The following is a 26,851-nucleotide window of genomic DNA, read 5'->3' on the forward strand; positions in this document are numbered from 1 at the left end:
AGTAATTAGACGTGACAATTTAAGTAATCAGAAAGGAAGCAACAGAAATGGTCATAAAAAATCCCGTGAGATTTAAATGCACAAATCTGATGACAAAAAAGGTACAAAAAGGTTTTTTTTTTCCATATAAAAATGGAGATTATGATTGACCTGAGTGTATTTACAGCCACCAGTTTTTACTGCCCTCCAGTGGTCACAGAGCAGAACTGCAGCATTAAATTCGTCAAGTCTCGTCAATGCAGACATGATATCATACTAACACTTCCGGTTAAAACTTTCAAATTATAGTAACCAAATTCGAGCAATCAAAAGCGAACTAATCGTCTAATATAATTTTGTGGACATAGCAGAGACTACAACTCTGCATTCTACAATGATGATACAGTAATTGATTATTATCAATATTACTAATATATGTCAATCAGGGTATTATTCATAGTGGGCATTAAAGCCTTCCAACAAATGTTTTGTTTGTTTGTATCTTTTTAAAGGTGCAGTGTGTAGAATTTAGTGGCATCTACCAGCACAGACTTGGCAGAAATGGAAAATAATATTCATAAGTATGTTTTAATTAGTGTAAAATCACCTGAAAATAAGAATTGTTGTGTTTTTGTTACCTTAGAATGAGGCCTTTATATCTACAGAGGTAGCAGGTCCTCTTCCACGTAGCACGCCACATTGCACTGCCATGTTTCTACAGTAGCCCAGAACAGAGAGGGCCTTTCGTGTTTCTCACAAGCTTCATGACCACTATAGGTTCTCCTACACGCTTGGAAGAGACGGGGGATATCTAACTTCACCATTACATGCCACTAAATCTTACACACTGGTCCTTTAAAACAACAGTCAGGACCCCAAATGAACATTGAAATATGTTTTTCTTGCTGTAATCATTCCTCCTGTTCATACTGACCATTAGAAGATCCCTTCATAATGTACTTACAATGTAAGTGATGGGGGACAAAATCCACAGTCCTCCTTCTGTGCAAAAATGTATTTAAAAATTTATCTGAAATTAATATGAAGCTTCAGCGTCCAAATGAGTCAAATCAAGTAGAAATCTTTCAACGTTACAGTCCTTCTAGTGCCAAAGTCCCTTTTTTTTGTTACTATACTTCAAACACTGTCCAAGAGGAAAACCTTTAAATGCATTTTTGCACAAAATGACTTTTGACCCCCATCACTTACATTGAAAGCACATTTAAAGGGGAACTTTTAATAGCCAGTATGAACAGGAGGAATGATCCACATCAATGGTCCACATTAAAAACTTCCTATATTTTCCTGACATTGTCCTAGGAACGCTGATAAAATGATAAAATGATTAAATATATCTGATAGTCTTTTGTAAAGCATCATACTAAACACTTGAATTGTTCTATGGGGCTATTTGGAGAAACCTGATGGATACAGTGTTATTTTTATCACTCGCTGTGTGTTTGGTTTTGTTGATAATGATTACATTTATGGGTGAATTATTCCTTAAACTTCTCAAAATGTAAATTATATGGGAAATTTCTCTAATACTGTGGATGCTACTACTACTGTACTTCTGTAGTATACTGCACTATTCACATCAGGGTTATATGGGATCAATTAGCAGGGCTTTGTTGAGAGAAGCACCTCTTAAATAGAGCTTGACCTATTCTCACTGGACTACTTGTTACCTGGGGACTTAAAACAGAAAATTAATTCTCTGCTCTGTTTTTTTTTTTTTTTTTTCAGAGGCATTTTCAAATTCAACTCGTTCTAACACATCGAACAGCTGATGTCTCAAAAATTAAAAACCACTCCGAGTGCCCTGCCTGAAGCAAAGATAACATTTACATGATCCTGTTTTCAATAAGCCATCAAAGAGAAACACAAGAGGCAATCTAGGAGGGGAAAGAATTAGTGGGGGGACAACATAATCAAATCACAACAGGCTGGTGGCGTGTGTGTGTGAAATTACTTTATTCATAGATCCAACTAAACAAAGAAAATTAAATCTTTATCCATCTTGTTGCCTGCAAATCAAAAAAAAAAATCACTTGTTGAATAATTTGCCTGTCTTTCTCCTTGTGAAATGCTCAATGTTCATTTTTGTGCATATAATGAAAGAGGAGAAGACTAATCCAAGGAAAATCAGATATCAAATGAGTTTCTTTCGAAATAAAAGAAGCCATTCTGAACACTACCACCCAAAAACAAACACGTTGTGCCTCTTCTGCAGCAGAAATAGTACAAAATAAACCTCAGATAGAAGCTCTGCTACTTTAAAGGATGTCAGAAATAGTTTAATCTAGAGTGGAGCACTCTTTCTTCTGCTTTTCTTTGTCATCTTTGCTGGTGTAATATTCTATTCCCTCAGCTAAATATTGATTTCATGTGTGAAATGAAACACGGCTCTCCTTGAAATGAACTGCAGGTACACAAAGTGAGCAGCTAAGAGCTTCGCCTCAGACTGTGAATGATGAAGAAAATTCATCCAGCAAACGTGGTGATTTTATATGTGGATATATATTTTATGAGTCACAGTTTTTAGCCAGTTATGAATCAATAACATTAATTTGGATCTAATGAATAAGGGGGAAAAGTGTTACCTGATAACTTTAACAGTTAAAGTTTAAATGTTCTGATATTCAGCTCAGGATGGACGACGTATTCAGATCCTTTACTGAGGTAAAAGCAGCAAAACCACAAACTAAAAGTACTAGATTACAAATAAAACCCCTGTATTCATAATTAATTTAACCAGTAGTGAAATGTAATTAAGTACATTTACTCAAGTACTCTGCATAAGTACAAATCTGAGGTACTTTAAACCTCTACTTCACTGCATTTCAGACGCAACAGCAGTTACTCGAACTGCTGATTAAGAATTTACATGCAAAACAACATATAAAATATGATGAATTGTGTAGATTAAACTGTGTATAACATGGTTTAAAATCACATATGCCAACTACAATAGTAAATTCACATAACATCGGTGCATCAATAATTGTAATCAAATAATGAAATATGTTAGTATACACCACTCATAGGGGCATTTTTCTGCAATACTTTAACTTTATTGATAGCGCATTTTGAATTGAGAACTTTTATTTGTGATGGAATATTTTTACCCTGATATACTTTTACTTGAATAAATAATCTGAATACTACTACACTACACTACTGTGCTTAACTAAAAGTACAAAAACATTATCATCATCATATACTTGCATGCAAAATGGCCCTTTTTTTATAGAGTGTTGAGTAAAAGGATTAAAGGACGGGTTCACAATTTTCCAAGTCTGTCTTAAAACAACAGTCAGGACTCCAAATGAACATTGAAATATATTTTTCTCACCATTATCATTCCTTTAAAAGTTCATCTGAAGCTAATACAAAGCTTCAGTTGTCGAAATGAGTCAAATCAAGTAGACATCTTTCAACGTTACAGTCTTTTTAGTGCCAAAGTTCCTCTTTTTGTTACCATACGTCCACCGCAGCTCAACAGGGAAACACTGTCTGACGAAACACAAAGAGGGAATTTGATGCTAAAAAGACTCTTAATGTGGCAGATATCCACTTGACATGACTAACTCAGACTGCTGAAGCCTCATATAAGCTTAAGATAAACACACTGTGGATTTTTTGCCTCCATCACTTACATTGAAAGCATATTTGAAGGGGATCTTTTAACAGCCAGTATAAACATGAGAAATGATTACAGTGAGGAAAACCTCTTTCACTGTTCATACGGACACCTTGTTTTAAGACACACTTGAAAAACTGTGAACCTATCCTTTAAGTAGGGTTAAGAGTGATATTTTAAAATATGTTTTTATCTATTATTCTATTGGATAATTGTTACTCATGTATTGACATGTAAGCAGCATTGAAATGTAAGTGATTAAAGTTGAGCTCTTTTTAACTCCTTTATAAACTGTTGGGTAGTTTAATCTGTTATAATACATCATATTTTAGAAGTTTTACTATTAGTACAATATCTGGGGCTCAAATTTAAAAAGTCACATGTTATAAGTACCTGAGTGTCTGGTTAGATGAAAAATGATCTTTTAAAACTCATGTTGAGGACCTGACTAAGAAGCTTAAATTTAAATTGGGTCTCTTTTAGAAAAAAGTAGCAGTGCCTTTTTTTTAGCAGTAGGTTACAGATTGTACAGGCAACATTTTTTTTATTACTGCTTGACTATGCAGCTGTAATTTACATACATACTGCTGTTTATACCCTCAAACCCTTTCATGCTGTGTATCACAGTTCTCTCAGATTTATTACCAGTGACAGTTTTACAACCCATCATTGTATCGTCTGTGAGAATGAGGGGTGGACATCACTTACCACTCAAAAGCAACAACACTGTCTTTTTTTTTTAATTTATAAAGCCATCCTAAATAAGCCACTATTTTGTTTATCATGACTCTTAAGACTTAAAAATATGAGATACCGTACCTTTTCACAAGTATGAATAACCTTGAATATCCCTTATATGAACATAGAACTGGGAAAAACATTCACCTATTATGCTCCTCATAGGTGGAATAAACTTAAGTTAGACAATTTTTTAACCCTGGAACATTTTTAAGGATATAATGCTCCTGTTTATCTTAATGTGTCTGTTTTATCTTTTGTGTCCTTTTTGTATTTTATAATTTGTCTTGTGTTTGTGTTGTATTCATATCTGGTGTGTTTGTTTTCTATCTATCTATCTATCTATCTATCTATCTATCTATCTATCTATCTATCTATCTATCTATCTGCATTGTCACTAGAAGCTACAGTCTTAAAATAAAAGTAGTGAAGTAAAAAAGCACAATATATTTCTGCTCCTAAATTATAGTGGTATAACATGGAAAAATCTCAATTTTAAAGACTGTATCATTATTAAATAGATGTTATGTTTGACTTCACACAGGCAGAGCCCAGTGTAAATGGTGTTTTAGGCAAGACAAATTTATTTGTATAGAACATTTCAGCAACAAGGTAATTCAAAGTGCTTTACATAGAACATAAAAGGCATCAATGTAGAATATAAAAGCAACACAAAGCACTATAAAAAAAGACATTTAAGTACAATTAAAAGCTAAGCTAGAATAAGCTTTAGGGCGGGTGTTCAGAGCAGCCGGTCGCCTGGTGGCGCAGTGCGCTCTGCTGTGCGCGGCTCAGCGGAACCAGAGGAGGGAGGAGGCAGCAGCAGAGGCAGAGCCGCCGCGCCACAGACACAGTCCACATTTCCAGAGGAGACCGACGCGCAGTCCCCTCCAACATTTTCTCTCTCTCTAGGCTCGGGTAACAAAACAAGCGGAGCAGGACTCGTCTCGCTCATCGGGATAGATTATCAGATTATTCCCAGGACTTTGGTTTGCTGTTTATTCTCCCGGAACGCCACCTTTCCAATATAGCTCACAGGATATAAGTTATTTACAGTAGCATAACCCGAGAAGATGGGTTCAGTCCCAGCGATATCTGTCCTTATTTTGGGCATTGTGGTTCCAGCGCTGGCCGGCTATATTGAGGTAAGTCTGAAATGTTTGATGTGATTTATTATGTGCCACGTTTAGTCTGACTCGGTCAAAACACCAGTGTTGGTTTCTCATGTAAAAGCAAATTATTTCGGCCCATATTTTTGTCCTCTCTACACATGAGGCATTTATGGCCAATCTCTGCTGATCTTTCAACCAAATACATATTTTATCTAGCTTGATGCGACTGTAAATGTTTTTTTTTATTGGGCTTTGATTACTTTTTGCGCACAAGATTTCCCAACACAAGTAGCGGAATTGATCAGATTGATTTCAGGATTCATAATGTAAGGATTTAAATAACAGGCGACTTGTGTCTTTTATAGTTTTACAGCCTTTAAACGTGGTCATAAAGGCTGATATATAAAAATCTAGATCTACTTAGATATTTATGAGCTTGATTGCAGGTCAGTCTTCACCTCAGTCTTGAGCACTGGTTGCAGTTTGTTGGTGCCAGTTGAACAATGTGGGGAAGGTGCTGTAACAGGAATTATAGCAGGGGTTTGCTGCAGAGATCAAATGAAAGACAACTGGCGCTTTGTCAGGCCTTTGGGGACACACAGGACCTCTGCAATGGATCATAAACAATATCCTGCCTGCTGTACTTAACAGTTACCTCCACCATGTGTGTCTGGATGTGTTGTGTCTCCTAATAAGAAAGGAGGAAATCTTTAATCTTGGTGTTTAAACTCAAACCTTTCCTGTGTGAACAGGATGGCCTCCTCTAATGCTAGACCTGGTGATGCAGGCAGGCCCCTGTTCTTAATTAACACTGTCTTTGAATGGTTTATTTTGACAGGTTGGTCTGTAGCACAATTCAAACCACTTAAATACAGCACCGAAGGCCATTTGTTAGATCCAAATGGCCTAGATGTAGGTCCTCCTGTACAAACACACCCACTCACACATGCACACGTTTCATACCTACCTGATGTCCCATTTTTCCTGCTGCCTCACCAGTTATTGTCCACAGACTATGATGTCTGCAGTGTCAGACATATGCGTGTGTCATCGGATAACAATGCACCCATTTTAAGAGCAAACAGCCCAACCACCCACCAACCCCTCAGAGGTTGTAAACACAAGTCTTCCTGCTCACTGTTGAAGCAAGCATGACAAACCCGTTTTAACAAGACGTCTCCTCCTGGCACCGTTATGCTGCCGTGCAAAGTGGTTATCAGGGAATGTTTCACTCTCCCGCATTTGCGACAGAACCTCAGCCATTTTGAGGCAGTATTGGCTGGCATTGTGTGGAGAGAAATAATGGTTATTATGTCCCCCAACTGAATCTATGCCGCCGCACGTAGCTCCACAAAGAACCTGTCCCCTCTGCAATGATTGCCTCCTCAGTCAGCCTTCCTAACCACACAGACGGACTGATCAATACCGTACAGACTCTCTTGAGATGATTAATGGATGAAATCGATGCATTTTCCTGATCAGTCACCCAGATTAAATTGAGAAATTTATGGTGGCTGCTCGACTGAGGGGCTCATGCTGAGGATTCCTGTGGTTTAATCAGGGCCCGTCCTAAAGGAAAGTGCTTTTTTTTTCTTTGTTTGATATGGCGTTTTTATTTGCGGTAGAACATCACATGCATAGAATTTGGTTTATTAGTGTCAGTTTTTGCACCTGCGATGCTTGCCTCCAAATACTGCCTGCGGGAAACCAATGACTAAGCAACTAAGTGATAATAAACAAAACATCTGAGAATACACAGCTTTAGAGTCCCAGAAAGGGAAGAACAAACCGAAACCCCAAAGAGATGACTGTATAAATCTAACACAACATTAAAAAAAAAAACACCAGGTTACATTTTTAGCTACTAAAGCAAATGATTACAGATTCCTACGTTATTCAAGCATCAAGTTAAACATTAAAGTGCCTTTTTCTCATCCAGGCCAGTAATGAAATCTGTGTAATTCTTACTTGTTTGAACCGTGTCAGTACTGAGACACCAAAAAAAAACCACAACTGGCTGCTGTTGAGTTGTTTGTCAGTGAGGCTGCTGGTGTATGTAGACCGGGCCTTGCTGATGAGCTTGTGGACACACAGATATTGCTGTGCTGACATGCTGGCTGCACACGCTCCCCTGGACCTTGAGCTTGAATTTACGAGGTGGTGAGAGCTCCTGCGAGACACAAACTCACCGTCCAGGCCTCGGTGGTCAGAGACGTTTTTTTTTTTTATTATTCCCTCTCGTCTGCCTCTCACCTTCCATTGTTCGTCCTCTCTCTTTGCGTATTATGATTGTCATCGGAGCGGAGCGGCCCTCTTGTTTTGCAGTTCCTTCCTTTTTTAAGTGTTTTGGGATTAGCCAGATACTTCAGCTGTGTAAACGGTTTGGTTTTGTCAGATACCTGCGAGAGAGCCAGATCGTGAGCTTTTGTTTCTTCAGCTGTCCCCCCCCACCACCTCTCCCTCTCATCTGAGCATCTCTGTGTCAAAGCTTTACAGTCTGCTGCTGCTTCAAAAGGAGTTTTGCCCCGCTGCTTTTCTTGCTCTTTACTCCCTGTATCTTGGCTTATCATTTAAAACCTTTACTCATAATTTAAAACCTTTTTTGCATCCAAAAAAAAAAAAAAAACCCAACATGCAAGATTTGATTTCAGTTTCACTCGCTTGTGGACAATCCAGAGTGAGCAGCTGTATCTTCTGTGGAGCCAATTTAGAAATAGGGCGCAGGCTAGAACCACATAGCAGGTTTACCCAGAGAATTGCATCACACTGAGGCATTTGCTGATGTTTCTCCAACTGGATTAGTGGAATACGGAATATCTGGAACAGTTAATGCATCGGGTACATTTTATTCTCAGTTGACTTAAGCAAGCAGAGATTATCACAGCCATAAAACACAATGTGAAAATGACGGCATGTTATGCAACACAACATCAAATTTTTGTGCATGTCATAAAATGAAAAAAAAAAATGTTGGTGTCGATCCTTCCACTAAGTATCTCAACACATGTCTTAATTCAAGGCAGGAATTTGGCTAGCGTGGAAGAAAAATGCAGTGTTAACTCATGCTGGTCTGTTTGCAAACATGTGCTAGTCAGAGTGGTCTTCGAGGAGTGGACAAAGCAGATCCGATCCACAGAAGCGCGGAAATGCTCGATATTTGTGCTCAGGGAGAAGTAAGAAAAAATTCTGTTCAGCATAACCAGAAGAAAAAAAAAAAAGACTGTGGTGCTCTGCTTATTGCTCTTTGGTTGCAGTCCTCTTGCAGCAGCATTTTTTTCCTCTTATCATCTGAAGTCTGTGTGCGTGCCTGACTGTGTGTGCTTGTAAGTGAGCGTTGATATTAAAGAGTGCTCCTGTGTGCTTCTATGTGTGTTTGCTCTGGGTATGAGCTGATAGTGAACAATTGCATGTGAATGAATGCTCCCAGTTGGCTGTGATTGTCAGGGCGGGTGCTATGGAGCCGTCCGTTAACAGGGCTGAATGATTCCCTATGAGGGCCTTTTGTGAGCCCCTGAATAGCCGGGACAGCCCAGGGTGTCGTTACCATACAGAGATGATCAAGATACAGAAGAGAGATGAGGGCAGAGGCAGACTGTTGGCAATGTTTCACGCCTGAAAAACCCCCAAAACAACAATCAGTATCACTTGCATTTGATAATGATCTCTCAATACATCGTTGTGGGTGGCAGAACACTGTTAAAGCCTTGGGTGAGCGGTTTCTTCTCTCTCTTCTGAGCTGTAAAGATTTCCTCTTTGACCTCCACGTTCTGCCGTGTCAATCAAGTTGCAGGTGGTGGCATGTGCTCCATCAGCCGAGAATCCGCCTCACTCGCCCTTGAATTTGTAGATTAGCGCGTAAAACCTTTGCTTTCAATTCTTGGGACAGCCCCGTATCCCTGTGAATCCTCTTAGTGACAAGAAACACAGGGTGCTTATAGATCTGCAAAGGGAAAGGTACTAATCCCAGAGCCCTACCCTTCTCTCTCCGCTCATACGCTCACTCTCCCACTCACTCAGTCAAACCCTTATTTCTACGCCCTGCGGAGGCAAACTACCTTTTAAAGTTACACAGAAAAACAGTGAGTCACCCGTGTGTATTATCAGTGGCTCAACAATAAAAGTCTGATTTGTGCTCTACGGCCCTGGTCACACCTAGCATTAGAATATGTGACCACTTGTGATCGGATCTCACTTCCCTGCTCTGTATGCAAATAAACATCATTTCTGTTTGCAAAGACCAAATGCATTGATGTTTTTAACTGGTTGGAGGCAGCAATACACTTCCCGTGCCTAGTCTGCCGGAAATTAAAAGAAGTTTGAAAGAGAAATTTGGAAAGACCTTGGTGTGCGGGCAAAATCAAAACTCTTCAGCCCAAATGGAAATATGTTTCATGTGTACTCCGTCCACGAGAATCCATTTTGCCTGTTGTTGTCTCACACTTTAATATGACGTTGTCGGTGCGCGAATGAGTACGTATCTGCTCACGTAGAAGACGTCAATTGAGTAGGCGGTCCTTCAGTGTGGCCCAGGACACATTTGCGTACACACTGCTAAAAGAAAGCAGTCATATGCGGACCAGACCACCTCCCAATGTGGTCTAAGTGATCGGATCTCAATGTGTATTCAATGCATCTTGGGTGGATTCACACCTGTGCTTAGAGCTGTCCCCTTGTGGTCGGATCACCCAAGATGCATTTTAATGCCAGGTGTGAACAGGCCTATTACTAACAGTAGGAAGGGATATCTAGTTGAATCTAAGCCCTTATTCTCCATCCTGTCATTTCCTCAAAGATACCTTCCTGCCACTTGGTTGATCTACAGTTTTTTTTTTTTTTTATCTCCGTCTGTCTCTCCATCTTCCTTTCACCGCCTTGGCTGTTTCTTCCTCCAAGCCTGTGCATGTCTCCTGGAGCGATTCCATCGACAGACACACTCTCAGCTCATCCCGGGGATTTAAATAGAGAAGCCTCATCAGGCGAGCCTTGTTCTCACGATGCCAGGCTTTGTCTCCTAGGCTCTGCGTGCGCTCTAATTATCCCAAGTGAGCAGAGTTGCCTCCCTTTTTCGCAACTCGAAATGTGTGTTTGTGTGTCTGTGTATGCCTTCGAAATGTGTGTGTGTGTGTGTGTGTGTTTGCACCCGAATCCTCTTACAGCTCAGCTCATCACATATTTAGTCAGTTTTTCTCGGTGAGAGATCCTGGGCGGTGGGGACTTGGCGCGGAGTGAGTGGGTTCAAATAGACACACTCATGACTGCACATCACTTAAGTTGCACCAAGCCTTCTGCCATATGTAGGCCAATCTGCACAGTCCTGACAATCCTTCTTGTGTATACACAGCCAAGGTGAACGCCACTACACCTGAGTCTGAGTGGTTTCAACAATAGCCGGGCTAAGAACGGCTGCATGAGAATTCCTTTTGTCAGTTTATATGCCAGAGTGCTCAGGAATGCATAGCCTGAAGTGCAAACGGCTTGCTGTATTGTGCTATGAGCGGCTCTCTTCCTGTAATAGTGCTGAGAGTGACTATACACTATGGCAAGTTCGGTAGACAAAAACATCCCCTTTAATCCCTTTGAAAGAAGTTCTGCCATTTCAGACTTTTATTTTTTAATGTATTTTCTGTTTGAGAATGAGTAGGCAGTCATCGTAGGTGGGTTAAACCCTGTCACCCCTCTGCCCAGCTTGTTTGTGTGTGTCCCTGTGGCTCTGTGAGTCACTCTTGCTGCTTGGGTTTTTCTTCCCATTAATAAAATATTTGGTGGGCTATCTATGAGTTATAGTGCATTTGTACCTCCGCCTATGGCCCCGTCTGTCTCTTCCTCGGTCCCTGTCTGTCCATACGTGAGGAAGTCTGTGCCTGCTGTCCCCTCCTCGTCTTATTCAGGTGTGTACCTCTCATTTTTGTGAGATCAGTGAGTCATCCGCTGGCTCGAGCGAGGCCCGCGCACTGATTTGTATGCCTTTTTATCTGCCTGCACAAACTGGAATAAAATGGAGGCAGGCAGCTAAGAATCAAAGAGCTAGTTTAACTGTGTGCCAGGCATTATTTCCCACTGTTTGTATGTTCAACTGCACCAGAAAATGTAAGAGAATAAATTACTCAAAGGCTGTTTTTTGTTCTTTTTTTTTACTTGTGTTTGAACCCATAGTCAACTGAATCGTGTCAATCAGACCCAGTTTTCCAAACATTAGTTATAATTGATGTGTCATTTCATAGCGATTTGTTGATAAGTGTCTTTGTCTCTTTTCTGTGTGAGCCAGAGTGTGTGGGTATGTCTGTCTGTATGTCTTTGTGTGTATATTTGTGTGTCTGTCCTTTTTCTCTGGATATGCATGTGGCACGCTGGGAGGCAAGTTTTTGATGTTTTTTTTGTGTCTTGGCATCACGTTTGGCATCCTTTTAGGATGGGATTGAGAACGGTCACAGCCACAGTGCCTTTCTTTGTTGTTGTTTTGTTTTGTGGTGATTTGAAAGCCATGGAAATTCCTGTTTTATCAAGTTCTTCTTTGAGTTATGTGCATGCCCAGGTAAAAGCACTGAGTGGCCATGGTTTTATAACTGAGGGAGAAAGTGGGGGGCAAGGGTGTGGGGGTGGAGGAGGGGGGGGGGGCTGTGCTGTTGCCTTGATAAGCTGGCTGGATGACTGGCAGGCTGCCTTGCTGCTGAGCAATGCTGCACAAATACTCTATCTGCTGCCAGGGAAAACAGAGCATGTTAGTTCCAGTTCCCTCCCTGTCCGTCTCCCTGCTTCCTGAGCTTCCTTTGTATCTGTCCTCTCTTTCCCCCCTGCCTGTTATGGAAATGGTATCATCCAGACTGGAACCAAGGGCGGCAAGGAGTCCATCCTGTTTCCTTTTTTTTTAAGTTTATCCTTTTTTTTCCTCAGGAGAGAGGGGGGGAAATTAAAATGTCAGAACGGTAAGAGATAGAAGCAGTGCAGTGTAACTGTATACCCCCAGAGAGAGAGGCCTGTGCTTCTGCTGCTGCTGCCGCTGGTACTCGAGCTGTGTGACGGCCCTGTTAGCAGGCTGTCTGATACAGCACTTTCTCGAGGAGAAGGTGGCCAAGGACAAACATCAGCCCTAGTAGATTGGTCCACACGGGACACAGACAGAATAAGAGGGAGATTTCACTTACAAAGGAGGGATGATGAAAAGGGAGAGGCTAGGGAGTGTTCTACTTTGGACTTGTGAGACAGAATAGCATTTTTACCTCTCTTGAGTTTTTCTCCCAACTTGTCTTTAAACTCTTACCTTCGTGCCCTATAATCAATTCAATGAGAGGTGTTCGTGCGTGATAAAGAGCTAAATCCTGCAGATCTCCTCCCTGCCCTCACAGAGGAAATAAAGAGAGGGAGGTTTGAGTGTTTGTGTGTATAATTTAAGGAAAAGGCGAAACGTAAATGAGAGTTAGAGCCCGGCTGTAGTTCATAATTTCCTGAGTCTAAAAAAGAAAGTGGGGAAAATTGATGTTGCTAGCAGGAAACCCTGGGAAAACACAGGACGTGAAATTTCACTGAGAGCATGTGCAGCAGCTCCATATCCTCCCATCAGTCTATACTTCCCTTTGTCTCCCCTGCACCGACTTTCGAGTCCGGAAGTAAAACAAACAGTTGTAGAGCTACAACTAATGATTATTTTCATTGTTGATTAATCTGTTTATTAAAGGGGAGCTATTATGCTTTTCTTTATTTTCATATTTCATATTAAATGTGGCCAAAGTGTCAAATAATGAGGCAAACATACAGTATCCCTGTGAGCAAAAAGCACCGGCTTCAGACTGCTCTGAATGCTCGGTTTCTAACATTTTTTCTAGTTTCAGTTTGAGCCGACATCAGCTCGTGACAGATTTCTTTATATGGTCAACTGCTGCACACACAACTCTGCTAACATTATGGTGTTTTTCCACTGTTTTGGGGGTAGTCACGCCGAGCCATGACTCGAGTCGAGCTGGCACGCTGTGAGTGTTTTTCCATTACGCAGCATGGCAAAGTAAAATAAGTTGTTTACCTGTTGGAGGTGTGCTGGTTGTCTGCAGCTCTTCATCAAACATCATCACTGTGGCTGTTTCTGCTTGTACTATTTCTCCTTGCAATTATTTCTAACTGAGCTGTTGAACAAATAGCTCTGAATTTCTCCATATCTTTTTGTGTTGATCTGTTTTTAGCACTGCTAACAAAGCTCTGCTACATTTTATTTCCTGTAAATTCTTCACAATAAAAGCCTCCTGTTATTTGGTAACTTAAAAGCTTTTAATATGAAGCAGTAAAGCAGGAAATGTTGGGTTGGGCCTTAAAGAGACAGGAGCTAAAACTACCTGTTAGAGACAGAGGCTGAACTGAGGGGCTGCATAAAGGGCCAGTAAAAGATAAATAAGGAGGGTTTTTTTTAACTGTGAGTCATGCAAAGCTATTCTAGTTGAGTCCCAGAATAAAAATATAGAGCTGGAAATGAACATAATAGGTCCCCTTTAACTGAGTAGTTGTTGTCCATAAAATGTCAAGAAATAGATGATTCAGGTTGCAAATCCTCTCATTTGAGAAGTCGGAACCAACACATTTGGAATTTTTACTCGGTGAATGACTCAACAGATTAATAAATTATCAAAATTATTAGTTAATTTTGAGCTGATGAACGTATTGATTATTTAACTAATTGTGTCTGCATATGACAGTTCCCAAGCGTGTCTCATTGCATGGTGTGTGTATCAGCGTGTGCAGAGTATGTAACATCATGCTCGGGGGCCTAATTGTAGGCAGCATATTTAGCATTCTGCACCAGGCTTCCCACCACCCAGACCAGGCAGCGGTTGAGCTATGACCCTGATATTATCCTTGTAGTATCTCTCTTATTAATTCTCTAACTAATGACCAGTAGAGGTTTCCATTATCTGTCACAAGAAGTTATTAAAAGACCGTTCTCACTGAAGTGCTCATGGAAAATGACTCCTATAGCAACAGTGACTGTGCATCACACCATGAATTCTGAGCACTGTCAGATCACAAGTTGAAGGACTTCTTAGGATTTCGACATTATGTGTAAGTTTTGTCTTACAACCATTGCCTTTATACATAATAGTGCCCTGAATTGGCACTTTTTTCACTACAAAACTGCAGCTCGTGAATGCTGCAGCCGTGCACCTCTATCAGCCATTTTGATCTGAGATAAAAACCAATCAAGCACTCTAGAGAATTCCATTAGTTTGATGAGATATGAATATAGCTCCAAGCGCAAATCTGAAATAGTCTCCTGTTTTCAGACAAACCCATTAAAAGTCATTTGATCTTCTGGGGCTAATTATAGAGCGTTCTGAGCAGCTAGCTGTCTTCACCGGACTCCACCTCCTCCATAACTGCTCCCGTCAGTGTTCATCACATCCTGTCCTTATGTTTCAGGAGCCTATTTATCGTCACAGCGCTATTATTGAGGTGCTGGAAGCTGACAGTCAGACATTGCAGCCCAGTCATGCGAGGGCGCGGGGATTTGTCAGCCTCATAGACGCCATCATTGTGCTGATTTGGATTTGGGATCTTTCCCAGAGAAATTGCAGGATGCCGCAGAGGTCTGACTTGGGCCATACACTGCAGGGAGACACACAGAGGGTGGGGGAGCAAGGTCAAGCAATTGACAAAAAGAGAGTTTAGTAGACAGGCTTAGAGACGTATGCTACTGCTGTGAAGTCTGCTGCGAAGTCTATGTTATATTCTTCACTAGTCTGATTGAAATCCCTCCTCCCTCCGCCTGCAGAGAGGCAGAGGGAGGGCAGAGCAGGGCTTAATGACAGATAAGCATATCTACATTACATTCATCATTTTCCCCTGGTAAAGATGGCCTCCCTTGCATTGCCTGGAGCAGCACAGGCTAATGCAGCCATGTGGGTTGTGTCTCTGCTCCATTGCTCAGTGTCTGCAGGGGAGAAAAGGGAGCAAGGATCTCTGCAATCAGAGCACAGATTCATTTAAAATCAGCTTGGGTGGTCATGGGAGAGTGACACTGCATGCAGGGACCAGAGTCCAACTCAGCTGCCGTCCATAACTTACCTCCGAGTGGTAATTGAGTGTTGTCACAATGACAAATTTTAGCATGATAGTTATGAAAAATTATTGCAATATTAAATTTTTACACATTCATACTTGAACGATTAGCAAAATTGTTATTGATACATTTTCAGTCCATCTATTCTCTGACTAATCTTTTCATCTCCGAAACTGATCCTCTTTGCAAAATTTGCTACAGACACATCCCAGTGAAATATGGCAACACGCTGCTTGATGTCTGCACTTGTTTGCTATGGTTTTATAGTATTGAAACCATAGATGTTACAATGAGTTATGGCACCAAAGTCAAATCTCTGGTAACATAGTAATACTAATAAGGTCAACAACTTTTTCCTCTCTTTTAGCATTCCCACACAGAACATCTGTCACCTACTGTCATGTCATGTTGCCAGATCTTTTGGAAACATTGCTACATGTCCTTGATCTTCTTTCTCCTGCAGTTCTCTGGCTGGTCTCCTGATCCAGCATGGCCTCACCACAACTCATGGCTTTCCTTGTAGCGACTGAATGTGATATTTCCATGTTGTCCTTGAGACTGTTTTTCTCCGCCCGCTCTCAATGTCAGCTCCCACTGAGCAGCATTCCCCTTACAGTCCCTCTGATTTAGACAGAGTGTTCTGCCTCCCCTCTTCTATTGCTGCCAAATCTACTGCACCACAAATTTTAGGGCAAATTGGTTATTTTATATCTTACTTTGTTCACTGGAACAGTCTGTCCTTGCGCTTCCCTCACCCGCTCCCCTCTCCCTCTCCCTCTACTATCTCTTTATTACACCTCTCACCTCATCGCCGCTTTCCCCTTTTGCTTCCCCAATTTCTCTTTTGCTTGCTCAACAATTACGTGCTCATTAAATGAGGGACTCCAGGCAGCTGAGAGAGATGTCAGTGACAGGGCTGGAGGCCTTGCTGAGGTGCCCTGTTACTGTGGTTCCTTTATTGACAAGTCTGCCTGCCTGTCTGCCAGCCTGCCTGGTCCTGAGGAGCTGCCGCGTGATGCTGCATGCTGATGAGCACAGAGTCATCCAGCAGGAAAATGAAAAAGCGGGTGTGGGAGTGACGAAAGGAAGGGTGCGGCATTGTGCTTTTTCTCAACTTGGAGGGAAAGAGGGGAAGAGAGGCAAGAGAAAGTGAAGTGAGCACAGGTCATTTCTCCCAAATCCCCTCTTCTCAGCACGAGAGATTAGGCGGCTGTGTTCTCCGGCAGACGAGAGAGAGGCACACTCCTGTGTCTAATCCTCCTCTTTTAAACTGCTGAGAGTGCAGTACAAAGTGGGGAAAGAGTCAGCGTCCACATAAAGCGGTCCGCGGAAAACACAGGCCCATAGTTCAAAACAAACTGAGCCCCGTCTAACAATCGCCTAAGCCCTAAATCTCCTGTGTAGCCACTGCCAGAGTAGAGCCCACCACCGACTTTTTCCCGCCCATCTATCGCTTCTCAACAGGCTCTCACTCCATCACATCACCTGAAATTCCCTGCAGAAAGCTAGCACTGTGTCAGAAATACCCCCGCAACCCTCATTAACTTCTCTGCCTTGGTGATGTCAGGCTTAGACACACACAGGAGAGCGATACACATCGTGTACACGCACACACATCCCCCATCCCTCCCCTACTCCACTCACCAGCTATATAGACCTCCCACCCAGCACAGAGAGGCTTTTAATAAATGGACAGGCAATGGCCAATTTAATCATGCTAATGTGTATGTTACAGTGGGCGGCTTATCGGCTATTTGATCTCCATACCGGCTCACTGAGAACGCCAGCAGCAGAAGCTGCAGGAGGAAGAATAAAAAAAAAATGCAAACTAAGGGAGGAAAGGAAGCAATGAGGTGAAAACAAGAGAAAGCTAGTCAATTTACTCTCCTGAACAAGCTAATGAAGACAGCAGCTCTGATTCCCAGTGAAGAGAGAGACATTAGAGACAAAGGAAACAGAGGAGATCATTAGGCAAAAGAGAATCTTTCCTATTAAAATACAAGAACCTGCTCAAGCATAAATGGAAAATTGGATGTCAACTAAGGCTTAATGCATTGTTTGACTTAGTGGTGAGTCTAGTTGTTCTGTCTATTTTAGTGGTAAACATCTGGCACAGTGATGTCAAGAATGTAATCCGCTCTAGGCCACGTGGACCGTAAGCCTGGATAGAGAGGGCTGAGAGGGACGCCAGCTCACATGGCTCTGAGAAAGAGAGACAGACTGAGAGAGAGAGAGACAAGCAGGTAGAGAGGTAAATATATAGAGATAGTTGAGGCAAGAGGGGATGGGTGCACAAAGAGTTGTCCAGAGTCCTCAAAGTGAATAGAGATAAAAGGAGGTGAGATGGAGAATTGAAGGGGTTGCTCATGCAGAGAGCTTTTAGTGGGCAGGCAGGAAGAATGGCTGATTGTACTGACAGGAGCACTGCAGGAGAGGCAGGCGTGCTCAAATCTGTCGTCAGCACACCATGCAGCTGTGAGGCCGCTGCAAAAAAAAAATTCACCTGAAAATGGACCTCAATCATCACAGTCCTCCAGTCATTAACGCAAAATGAAAAGCAATTATCTTCTTCGTGCAAGAAACTGTTTTTACAGTCGTCCACCTTATTTATGCAATCATGCACCTGTGTAGCTTAGCAACTAAACAACAAGTCCTGGTTTAAACCCTCACTGTAATTATCTCTTTATCACTGCTGCAAACACTTATCAGTTATTTCTCTGTTGACAGACTTAAATGTGTATACCAACCTTTTGTTGCAAGCAACAGCACACATCTTACACTCTGAATTTTTGTCTTGCTGTCATATTTTTGTGGCTTTAAAAATCACTGATGATGATGTGGGCTCAAATTTAATCAATTCTTCTTCTATTCTATTAAAGCTTCCTGTCACAATTGCAGCAGTAAAGAAGCAATCAACAATTTATAGTCTTATGCTATTTTTGATTCTCTTTTTAAAGCTGTTGTGACAACTGGTTGCTGTTCTTTACAAGCCAACACAGGAGAGAAGCACATAAATATTTAATGATGGATAATTACCAAGATAGTTAAGTGATAGATAACAGCGTCCATTTTTTATTGGCTAGCAGTCACACTCTTCTTCCCTGCCTCTCCGATTCAGCCCATATTCGTTAATTCTTTCTTTGCCTCTTTCCTGACATCTCTTGACAGTGATTGGACTAACGAGGAAGCTGTAGACAAGCCCTTGCTATCACTTGACGTGTCTCTTCCCAAGTTCGGCAGCATATACTGCAAATAGTACACTCCAAACAGAATTGAAACAAATTTGCTCCCTTGCGTCCTCCTTCCTTTCATCTTCTGTGCTCTCTGGCTCCTGCTCCTCAGCCAGCTAGAAACCAATCTGCTCTACCCTAATCTAACCAGGTAGATGGAAAAAAAACAAATGATGGCTGTGTGTGGATGACCCTCAAAGCTGTGTGTGATGGGGGGGCTGGAGAGGTGGACGGGGAAGAGTATTATTCCAGGGAGATGCATGCAGCCTGAAATCTGTGTCAAGAGGAGCCGTGGGGGAAATGGCTCTTCTGTCCCCTCCTGCTCTGGCCTGCTCTCCTCGCTTCAGTGGCAGACCCTCGGAATAAAAGAATAATGAAACACAAGATGCAGCAGGCATCCTGATGTTGGCCGTCAGGCACTCAGCGTGTGTTCACAGGCAGGCATCTGAACAGCAGCTCTGTGTCTGTCTGACGTGCAGCAGATAACAGCTGAGAGAAAGATGGCGAGACCACACAGTATTGACAACACTGAGTGTCTGAGAAAATGTGTCAAAGGGAAAAAAAAACTGTGTGAAGTGAGGGAGGGGAAAGGGATTGAAATGAGGAAGACTGAGGACCTTTGTCCTGTGATGTCACAGCATGGCTTAGCTATCCGTACCAAAGGGCTTTTTTTTCCCATGACTGGCTGCCCTTTGGTCCCTTGCACCAACATTATAAATATCTGAGGTGCACTTTTGCATGGGTTAATAGGTTCTTTGGTTTGTCTTCTCTATGAAAACACTAAACTCTACCTCATAGGAACCTAACAATTTTCTAGGAAGTCTCCCACAAAAACTGTTACTGATTAATATAACTGCACTTGCAGTGCAAGCAAAACAAAAAGAACCTGCAAGTCTATTTCTTTATTTTTATTAGAGTTCACAGACCAATTAAACTCAGCTGATGTGTGGATGGTTAACAAGTCAGCTAAGCTTCCGAGTTCCCTTTCCATGTATTCCAACAAATAAAATTTGTGTTCACAGGTGGGAAACACGTGAAGTTTCTTGTCTGCACTTGCAGCTCCTACTGGTTGTTCAGGGTGCCTGTGCAGTGGGTGTGTAACGTGGGGATAACAAGAATCCCGATGATAAAGCTTCTGGCAGGTGAAAAGAGGCAACTGAGGACACCATGTGTCACAGCAGTAGCACATGGCTGTCTACACCGTCCCCTGGCCAACAGAAGAGTTTTATTTCATGAAAGACCACAGCAATAAATAACTCCAAAACATTGGTTGTAGAACAGTTGATTTATTGTGCCTTTTTTAATTAAGTCATCAAAATTATTTATTACTAAACTACAACCACAGCATTGAAAAATACATAATTTATATCAGTACATTGTTGTATTTCTTTGTTAAAATCTATTTACATAAAATAACTACATAGATCGTACCAGGTTCTTGTTCTACCCACAATAGAACCAAGTTGCTCGCCGTGTGAACCTGCTGTGACAGCATACCGTTGCACATCAGAATCACTTTAAATCCCTAATTAGACACCGAAAATAAATTAAATGGGACACAAGCAGGTTAGTGCCACTTTTAATCAGTCTTCTGACAGGATTTTTCATTAAAGAGAATGGAATAAACTACCTTTTTGCATTAAAATCCCCTCTGAGCTCTCATTTACAAAACTTCTAAAGATGAAATATGGTTCTAATTAAGACACCACTTGACCCAAAATTTTTTTGCGTTATTCTCATGCGTTTAAAGTGTTTATTTCTCTCTCTGTACAAGCTCCATTGGCCAGGGCAAGCCTGGAAGACTAAGACCCCACTGGCCCACCAACTGGAGCCGCTTATAAATAGCCCAGACACACCTTCTCCCCAGTGAAAAGGCAGTGTGCCACGGAAAGAAAAGTGCTTTGCTCTAATTAACAGAGTCTTTCTTGGCCTAGTATCTCTCTACTTCACTACATTAACATTTACATGGTGGGATTTTAGTTGACACTCTTATCCGCAGCCACTTAAAACGAACACATAGATAATTACTAGATCATAATGATTACAAGCAGCCTTCAGCAAGGAGTGCTGGGGTGAGAGCGACAGTGCCCCAACAATATTCTTGAGATAACAATGATGTAAGAGAGACGTGCAAGGGAAAGAAGAAAGAAAGTATGAGCTAAGTATAGATGTCGATGGCTTCTGTTCTATGAGAGCAAGATGCAGTATAGTATAGCAGAGGACAGAGATTTGGGAAAGAGGATCTGATTGAGCAGTGAGAGGGTCACATGAGGTTCCTCTTGAAGGGATGAATCTTCAGGCTTTGACAGAAAATGCGGAATGACTGACTCACAGTTCATCCCGGGGGCGATATGAATGTGTGTAGAACATTTACTGGCTGTAAATCCAGTAGTTTTTAGGACATTTCACTAAAAAACACAAATGTCAACTTCACAGTGGCCCCAAACGGAAAGTCAGGGAATAGCCAAAGTCATTAGGATAAATTGCCTGGAATCCATGAATGTCAATCCAATAAAATGAGATATTTCAGTTCTGCTGACCGATGCTGCTTTTATGCCTAAAAAGCTTCATCGTAAAAACAGGCTGCATTCAGATACAATATGAATTAGATTTTCGCCTCACTTCTACAGGTGAAGTGGTTTTGCAGTCTTCAGGCCACTTAAAGCCAAAGGTCAAATTCCCTTACAGTATGGATATTACCAAGAACTCCAGTTTCACTTATTTTCCACCAGACTGTTTGAGTTCTGCATGTTATGGACTCTGGACAACTGAGAAAATGTTCAAGTGAATATCTAGTGCAGATCTACGTCTGTTCTCCTTTGTTCGTGTTGTGTCTCTGACATTCATGCAGATGGCATAAATACTGTTTCCAGCTAAATAATTCAACAGAATGGCAGCATTCACCACATTTGTGGTGTACTAGTTCCTTGAAGAGAAGGTCCACCCAACATCACATTTATGTATTCTGTCTGAATAAGGACATTTTCATCTCAACATGATTTATTCTTCAGTTTAGTTTTATATAGATTTGGAAGAGAAGGTACTTTATTTGCAGCAAAGATGGAAAAACAATATTAAAGCAACAAATCGGTAAATTTGAAAATGTTTGTCATTAATAACATTATGGAAAATATCTTGTGAGTATGTCAAACCTCACAGCTGACTGTATCATTACACCAATACTTCCCAGAATCCTCCACCTCAAGACTTGCTCCCATTAAAGTTGCATAAACAGTCACTACATTGTGAACTTGGCTGCTGCTTAATCTGGAATTTTTTATGTGGCACTAACCTGCCGTAACACATCCTGCAAACTACCGTTATCATTATTCCTCTCCGAGCTCAAGCTGTGGCTTACTGTTTGGTAAATATTTTAAAAGAAACCAGCAGCAGTTGGTGCAGTGTCTGCTCGTCATGCGGAGCGACATTGCTGAACACACTGATGCACACTGCCATGGCAATGGGCACAGTTTTTTGTTCGGGGGGGGGGGGGGGACTATGCACAGACTTAGCTTTGTGTACTGTATGTCTGCCATGTCTGTGAGTCAGGGGAGCTATGTTCAAACCTATGGAGCTGAGGGTCATTTTGGCGCTTGCACACAAGGACACAGTGTTGCTGAATGCACCAAACAGGGCAGAGCAGCTGTTATTGTGTCCTCCTCTGTGCCATTCACACGCCTCCTATCTCCTCTCCCTCAACGCAACACTGTCTCATATGCCAGTCTCTCAAAACTGTGGCCTCATTCCCTCTTCCTCCATTATTGTTTCCCTTTTTCTCGAATGCACCCTCCTCTTTCTTTCTTATTTCTCCTTCCTGTCCTCTTGCTCTGTCGCTGTGAGCTCCTGATGATCTATCTCCCTGCTTTCTTCTTCCTCCTCCTCCCTTCGCTCTCCCCTGATTCACTTCCTCAGTCTGTTTCTCTCTCTCTCCTGCCCTCGCCTTTCCCCTCCACTCTCTCTCTCTCTCTCGCTCTCTTCCCCTCTTCTCCCCTCTCCCTCTCTCTCTCTTCCCCTCTGCCTCTCTTTCTTCTACAGCCTCAGTGTCTCTCTCCGTGTGAATAGCTGGGATGCTTTTGTAGAAGGTTTCCATAGTGACGGGCCATTTGAACAAGTCGTCATTCACGTCCGTTTGCTGTAAGCCGGAGAAAGGGCATGTTATCTCCCCCTGACATACAGGCAGACCTGTGGCACTCAATCACCACAACTGTTACCCTGCAACCAGCGAGCTGCTATGCATCTTCTAGCCGCAGCCTCATTACGAACACGTCTCACTACCGTTCGTATCCCTTCACTGAGCACGGCGACGTTCGGGCAACTATCAATGAGTTCAGGTTGCAGCTTATAGTTTGCCTCGGAAACTGTAAGTCAGGTTTACTGTATCTCAAGATGGAATATGTCGAATATTAACAGCAGTAAAGAAAACAGTACGCAATTAACTTTGCAGTTAAAACACAACCATGTGCAGATAGTTAAAACATCTTATCTCAGCTCCTCAAAAGTCTGCCAACAAGGACTTTTAATTACTTTTATTTATTTATTTAACAAAAAACAAAGAGTGAACATTATTGACAAATGGGATTTAACTTTTGTGAAACGTTGGGTTATTTTATTCTTCTATTTAACCAAATTAATCATATTTCTGTATTCATTTTTTATCTTTATTTTGCATACTTTAACATTGGTGTTATAATCCCAATATATTCTCTTTTTAAAAATATTTAGTAGTAGTAATTACTAGTAGCTCAAGTTAAAAAAAACAAAAACATGTAGGACACAGGACCAAACTCGAATTAAGCCGCTGAAAAGGCAGCAGGCTAATCTAACAGCAGACCACTTGTATCAGAAGTCAAACAGGTAGAAGTTTCCTTCATCACGATCAACCTGTTTTCCCTTCTGAACAATTTTTTTGGCTTAAGACATGAAAGGAAATATAGGACAAGGCTGCGTCAACGGTATTTCCAGCGTTCCGTACTTTGGAACAGCTCCACACGGTCTCATTAACAAAGGCATGTTCAATCAAGCACAGGTTGAGCGGAAAGGATTACAAATTGGCTTACTGTCTGATCTGGGGCTGGTACCGGCGTGTCATGGCTGTGCCGTTGCCTTCCATGGTGGGCGTTTGGTGTGTAGGGACAGTGTTTTTTTCGCTCCCCCGTGACAGTTTGGGGCAGAGGGAACAGACTCCTGTCCTGTCCCATCTTGATGGGAAGTTAATGAGTCACATGGAGGTGACCGCTAGTGAACAGAAACATGATGTTCCGCTTTCTGCAGAGCATCTCTCTGTCACCTCAAACTCAGAGGAACACAAGAACATAAATCATCTCATGGTTTCTTTGCAAATTTTGTGAGTAAAGGTATTATTAACTGAATATTAAAGGAGATCAAAGTAAAATTATATGTTTAGGAATTTATTTTTCATTACACTCTCAAACACATATGCACATTCCCCTAGAATTTGTACTCGAGTCCATAATGTTTTCAAAGAGGAAATGTAAAGTGAGTCATCTTTCTCCGCAAAGAGGAAGAAGAATTCAACAGAAGGCTGATGTTAAAACTGTAAATTTTACAGCTTTTAGTCATTCTCTTTCGAGTGAAAGTGGCATTGACTGGACTTGACTTTTCTCCAAACTGTGAGAGCGTTTCCCGCTGTGGGCTCGGAGCGGTGACTCATAGGGCAATTCCAGTGTAGTCTAGGGACACTTCAAATGGTGAAGACAAAAGGCCATTTCACTCAGACAGAGGAGCTTATTTGCATTGCAGTGAGGGGTTGCCCTTTTGATTCAGAGACTAAGAACATGACACTTTTTTTTTTCCTTTTATTATTCTGTTTTTACTGTCTGCCCTTTTGAGGGTGGGAGGTGGTGGAGGTGTTTGGTCAGTAGGAAAATGTCACTGTCCCTCTGTCACTGAATGTCCTCCTTCCTCTCATCTGTAATCTGTCGTTGGTGAGATGTAACGCTGCTGTCAGTTGCTCAGGCCTCAGCCTTCCCGTCACTGCTGCTACGAATGTCACACTGCCTCAGTGTGCATGTGTGTGTGTGTACTGATAGATTGATATATATTGTTAAAGGGGAACTCCACTGATTTGTCTCCAGAAGTACTACTTCATCATTTAAAAAAAAAAAAAGATGAAGTTGGAAATCTTGTTTTGTCTTTAGTTAACTGTTCAAAAGCATCTTTGAGTTTTGGACTGTTGCTCAGTCAACACAACAGATTTGAAGACATCATCATAGACTTTGGGAAGTTTTGATGGGCATTTTTCACATTTTCTGAACATTTCCAAAGAATAATCAACAGATTAAATTATTATTAGTTGTGGCCCTAAACCTTTTTACCCTTGAGTTAATGGTTCCATGCATGTAAAAGCGAGCCACAACCTTTTTTGGAATCATATCTGCTTTTATGATGCCTTCCTTATTGTAAACTTTTCTTGTGTGTAAATTGTCTCTGAAAGTACACATTACATCAGTGTGCTGTGATATTTACTCACTTCTAACACTGTCAGCTCTTGTAAACATCGTAACCAGGTTGTCTTACTCACATTAAGCTCATTATCTGAACAAGCAAAACGTGACCCGAGCTTGAACGCTCTTCAGTCTGTCGAATCACTCTTGACATGACTGATCTTTGTCTGGTTTAGTGATTCATTTCTGTGCTACAGTCGTCACAGAGTGAACCAAATTCGATGTTGGAAGATAGCAGCATAGTTACTAGTGGTGGGAAACAACAAATCTCTTTCCAGCAACAGCATTTTCATGTCACAGCTGACATTGCAGTCAATGCAGCTTGAGTTAAGGTGCTCTCTAAATTCTTTAACGTGAGAAACAATAAATACCTCCATGAAGCCTGGCTGCACATTCTTCGGTGCTACTGTATTCTCACAGTGTGAATGAAAATGTCACCTTTTCACCATCCTCCCAACATTTGAGAATGTATGGGCGATGTTTTCATGTCTTCATGTCTGAATCTCAGCACCTGGCAAAGTAATGACTGATCAATAACTCAAAACCCCTGCAGACGTATTGTGATAAAACGTATAAATTGTGTATCTGAAATTATCCAACAGGGAAATTTAAGTGTTGCAGCAGCAACTACCTTGGGACCCAATAAACAAGCACATGCGATACTAAAAGCTGTAATATAAAAGCTATAATATAAGATAATAAAGAAATGCCAATGCTGTAATTGCTCCCCTCCCCATATTAGCTCGACGAGGTAATTGCGGCGAACACTGCTCCCCCGTTCACATCAACACCTTTAACTGCAGGCATAAGAAATAGAAACCAATGTTAATTTTATTTCTCTATATATTGTACATGTATATCATACTCCTGTACGTGTGTGTGTGTGTGTGTGTGTGGCTTTCTCACCAGTGCCTATCTTGTTTAAGTATTAAGTCACCACAGGGAAGGATTAGGTGGATTAACGATGCCAGGCATTTCTCTACAGTCACATGGACAGTAAGCATTCTGGGAACCCACGAGTCCTGACCGGTGCCTCATTCTGGAGCTGTTTTTATAAGGGCTAGACTGTGAGGATGGCTTCACCATACCACTGCCAAAATTAGACTAGTTGCCACCGCTCAGTGGAGCCTACAAGGTTTACAGATGATTGCAGTGTAGCTGTTTTTGTATGCAACATGGGCAATTTAACAAAAATTAATATTAGTCAGGCACCACTACCTAAACCATTTATTAGACTGTGTGTCCACACAGGAATTTACTGTACAGTTTGTTTTGGCTGTGTCGTAGTTACGGTGTGTACTCTGTGTTTGTATTGGAGTATCACCACTGAGGCTAAAACCTCAGCGCTTTGATCATCATGGCCTTCGTTTATTCATTCTCCCCTTTCCCACTGTCCTCTCGGTGTGTGTCCGGGGCTCACACACTGCTGATCATGCTGCCCTGAGTAGTTGACCTGAGACCACACACATACAAACACACACAGATTGGATTAGCGTCTTTGGATCTTGCCCAGGTGCTGTGTTGCAGGTCGTGTAATAACTGACCCGTACCACTCCAGGAGCGGTTTCCAAAACCTCATTAAAGAATACTACATGAGTTTTTTTTTTTAAAGTTTGTGCCAGTAGTACTTAGTCGCACTTTTCTTT

At 41.6% G+C, this 26,851-nt stretch overlaps 1 protein-coding gene across 5 annotated transcripts in view; it reads left to right on the forward strand.

Annotated features, from left to right (window-relative positions):
* The first annotated feature begins 5,203 nt into the window (after window positions 1-5,203).
* Window positions 5,204-26,851, forward strand: part of aplp2 (amyloid beta (A4) precursor-like protein 2) — a 54,424-nt gene continuing 32,776 nt past the window's right edge. For 2 of the 5 annotated variants that reach the window (XM_067595306.1, XM_067595308.1), the window contains exon 1: window positions 5,204-5,505. In XM_067595306.1, coding sequence (XP_067451407.1) covers window positions 5,434-5,505 — 72 coding nt within the window. In that variant the 5' untranslated portion in view covers window positions 5,204-5,433. The remainder of the gene's footprint in view (window positions 5,506-26,851) is intronic. The other 3 variants (XM_067595304.1, XM_067595307.1, XM_067595305.1) reach the window with 2 other exon arrangements.

This window comes from Thunnus thynnus, chromosome 7 (genome assembly GCF_963924715.1).
Source record: "Thunnus thynnus chromosome 7, fThuThy2.1, whole genome shotgun sequence".
Lineage (NCBI taxonomy): Eukaryota > Metazoa > Chordata > Actinopteri > Scombriformes > Scombridae > Thunnus > Thunnus thynnus.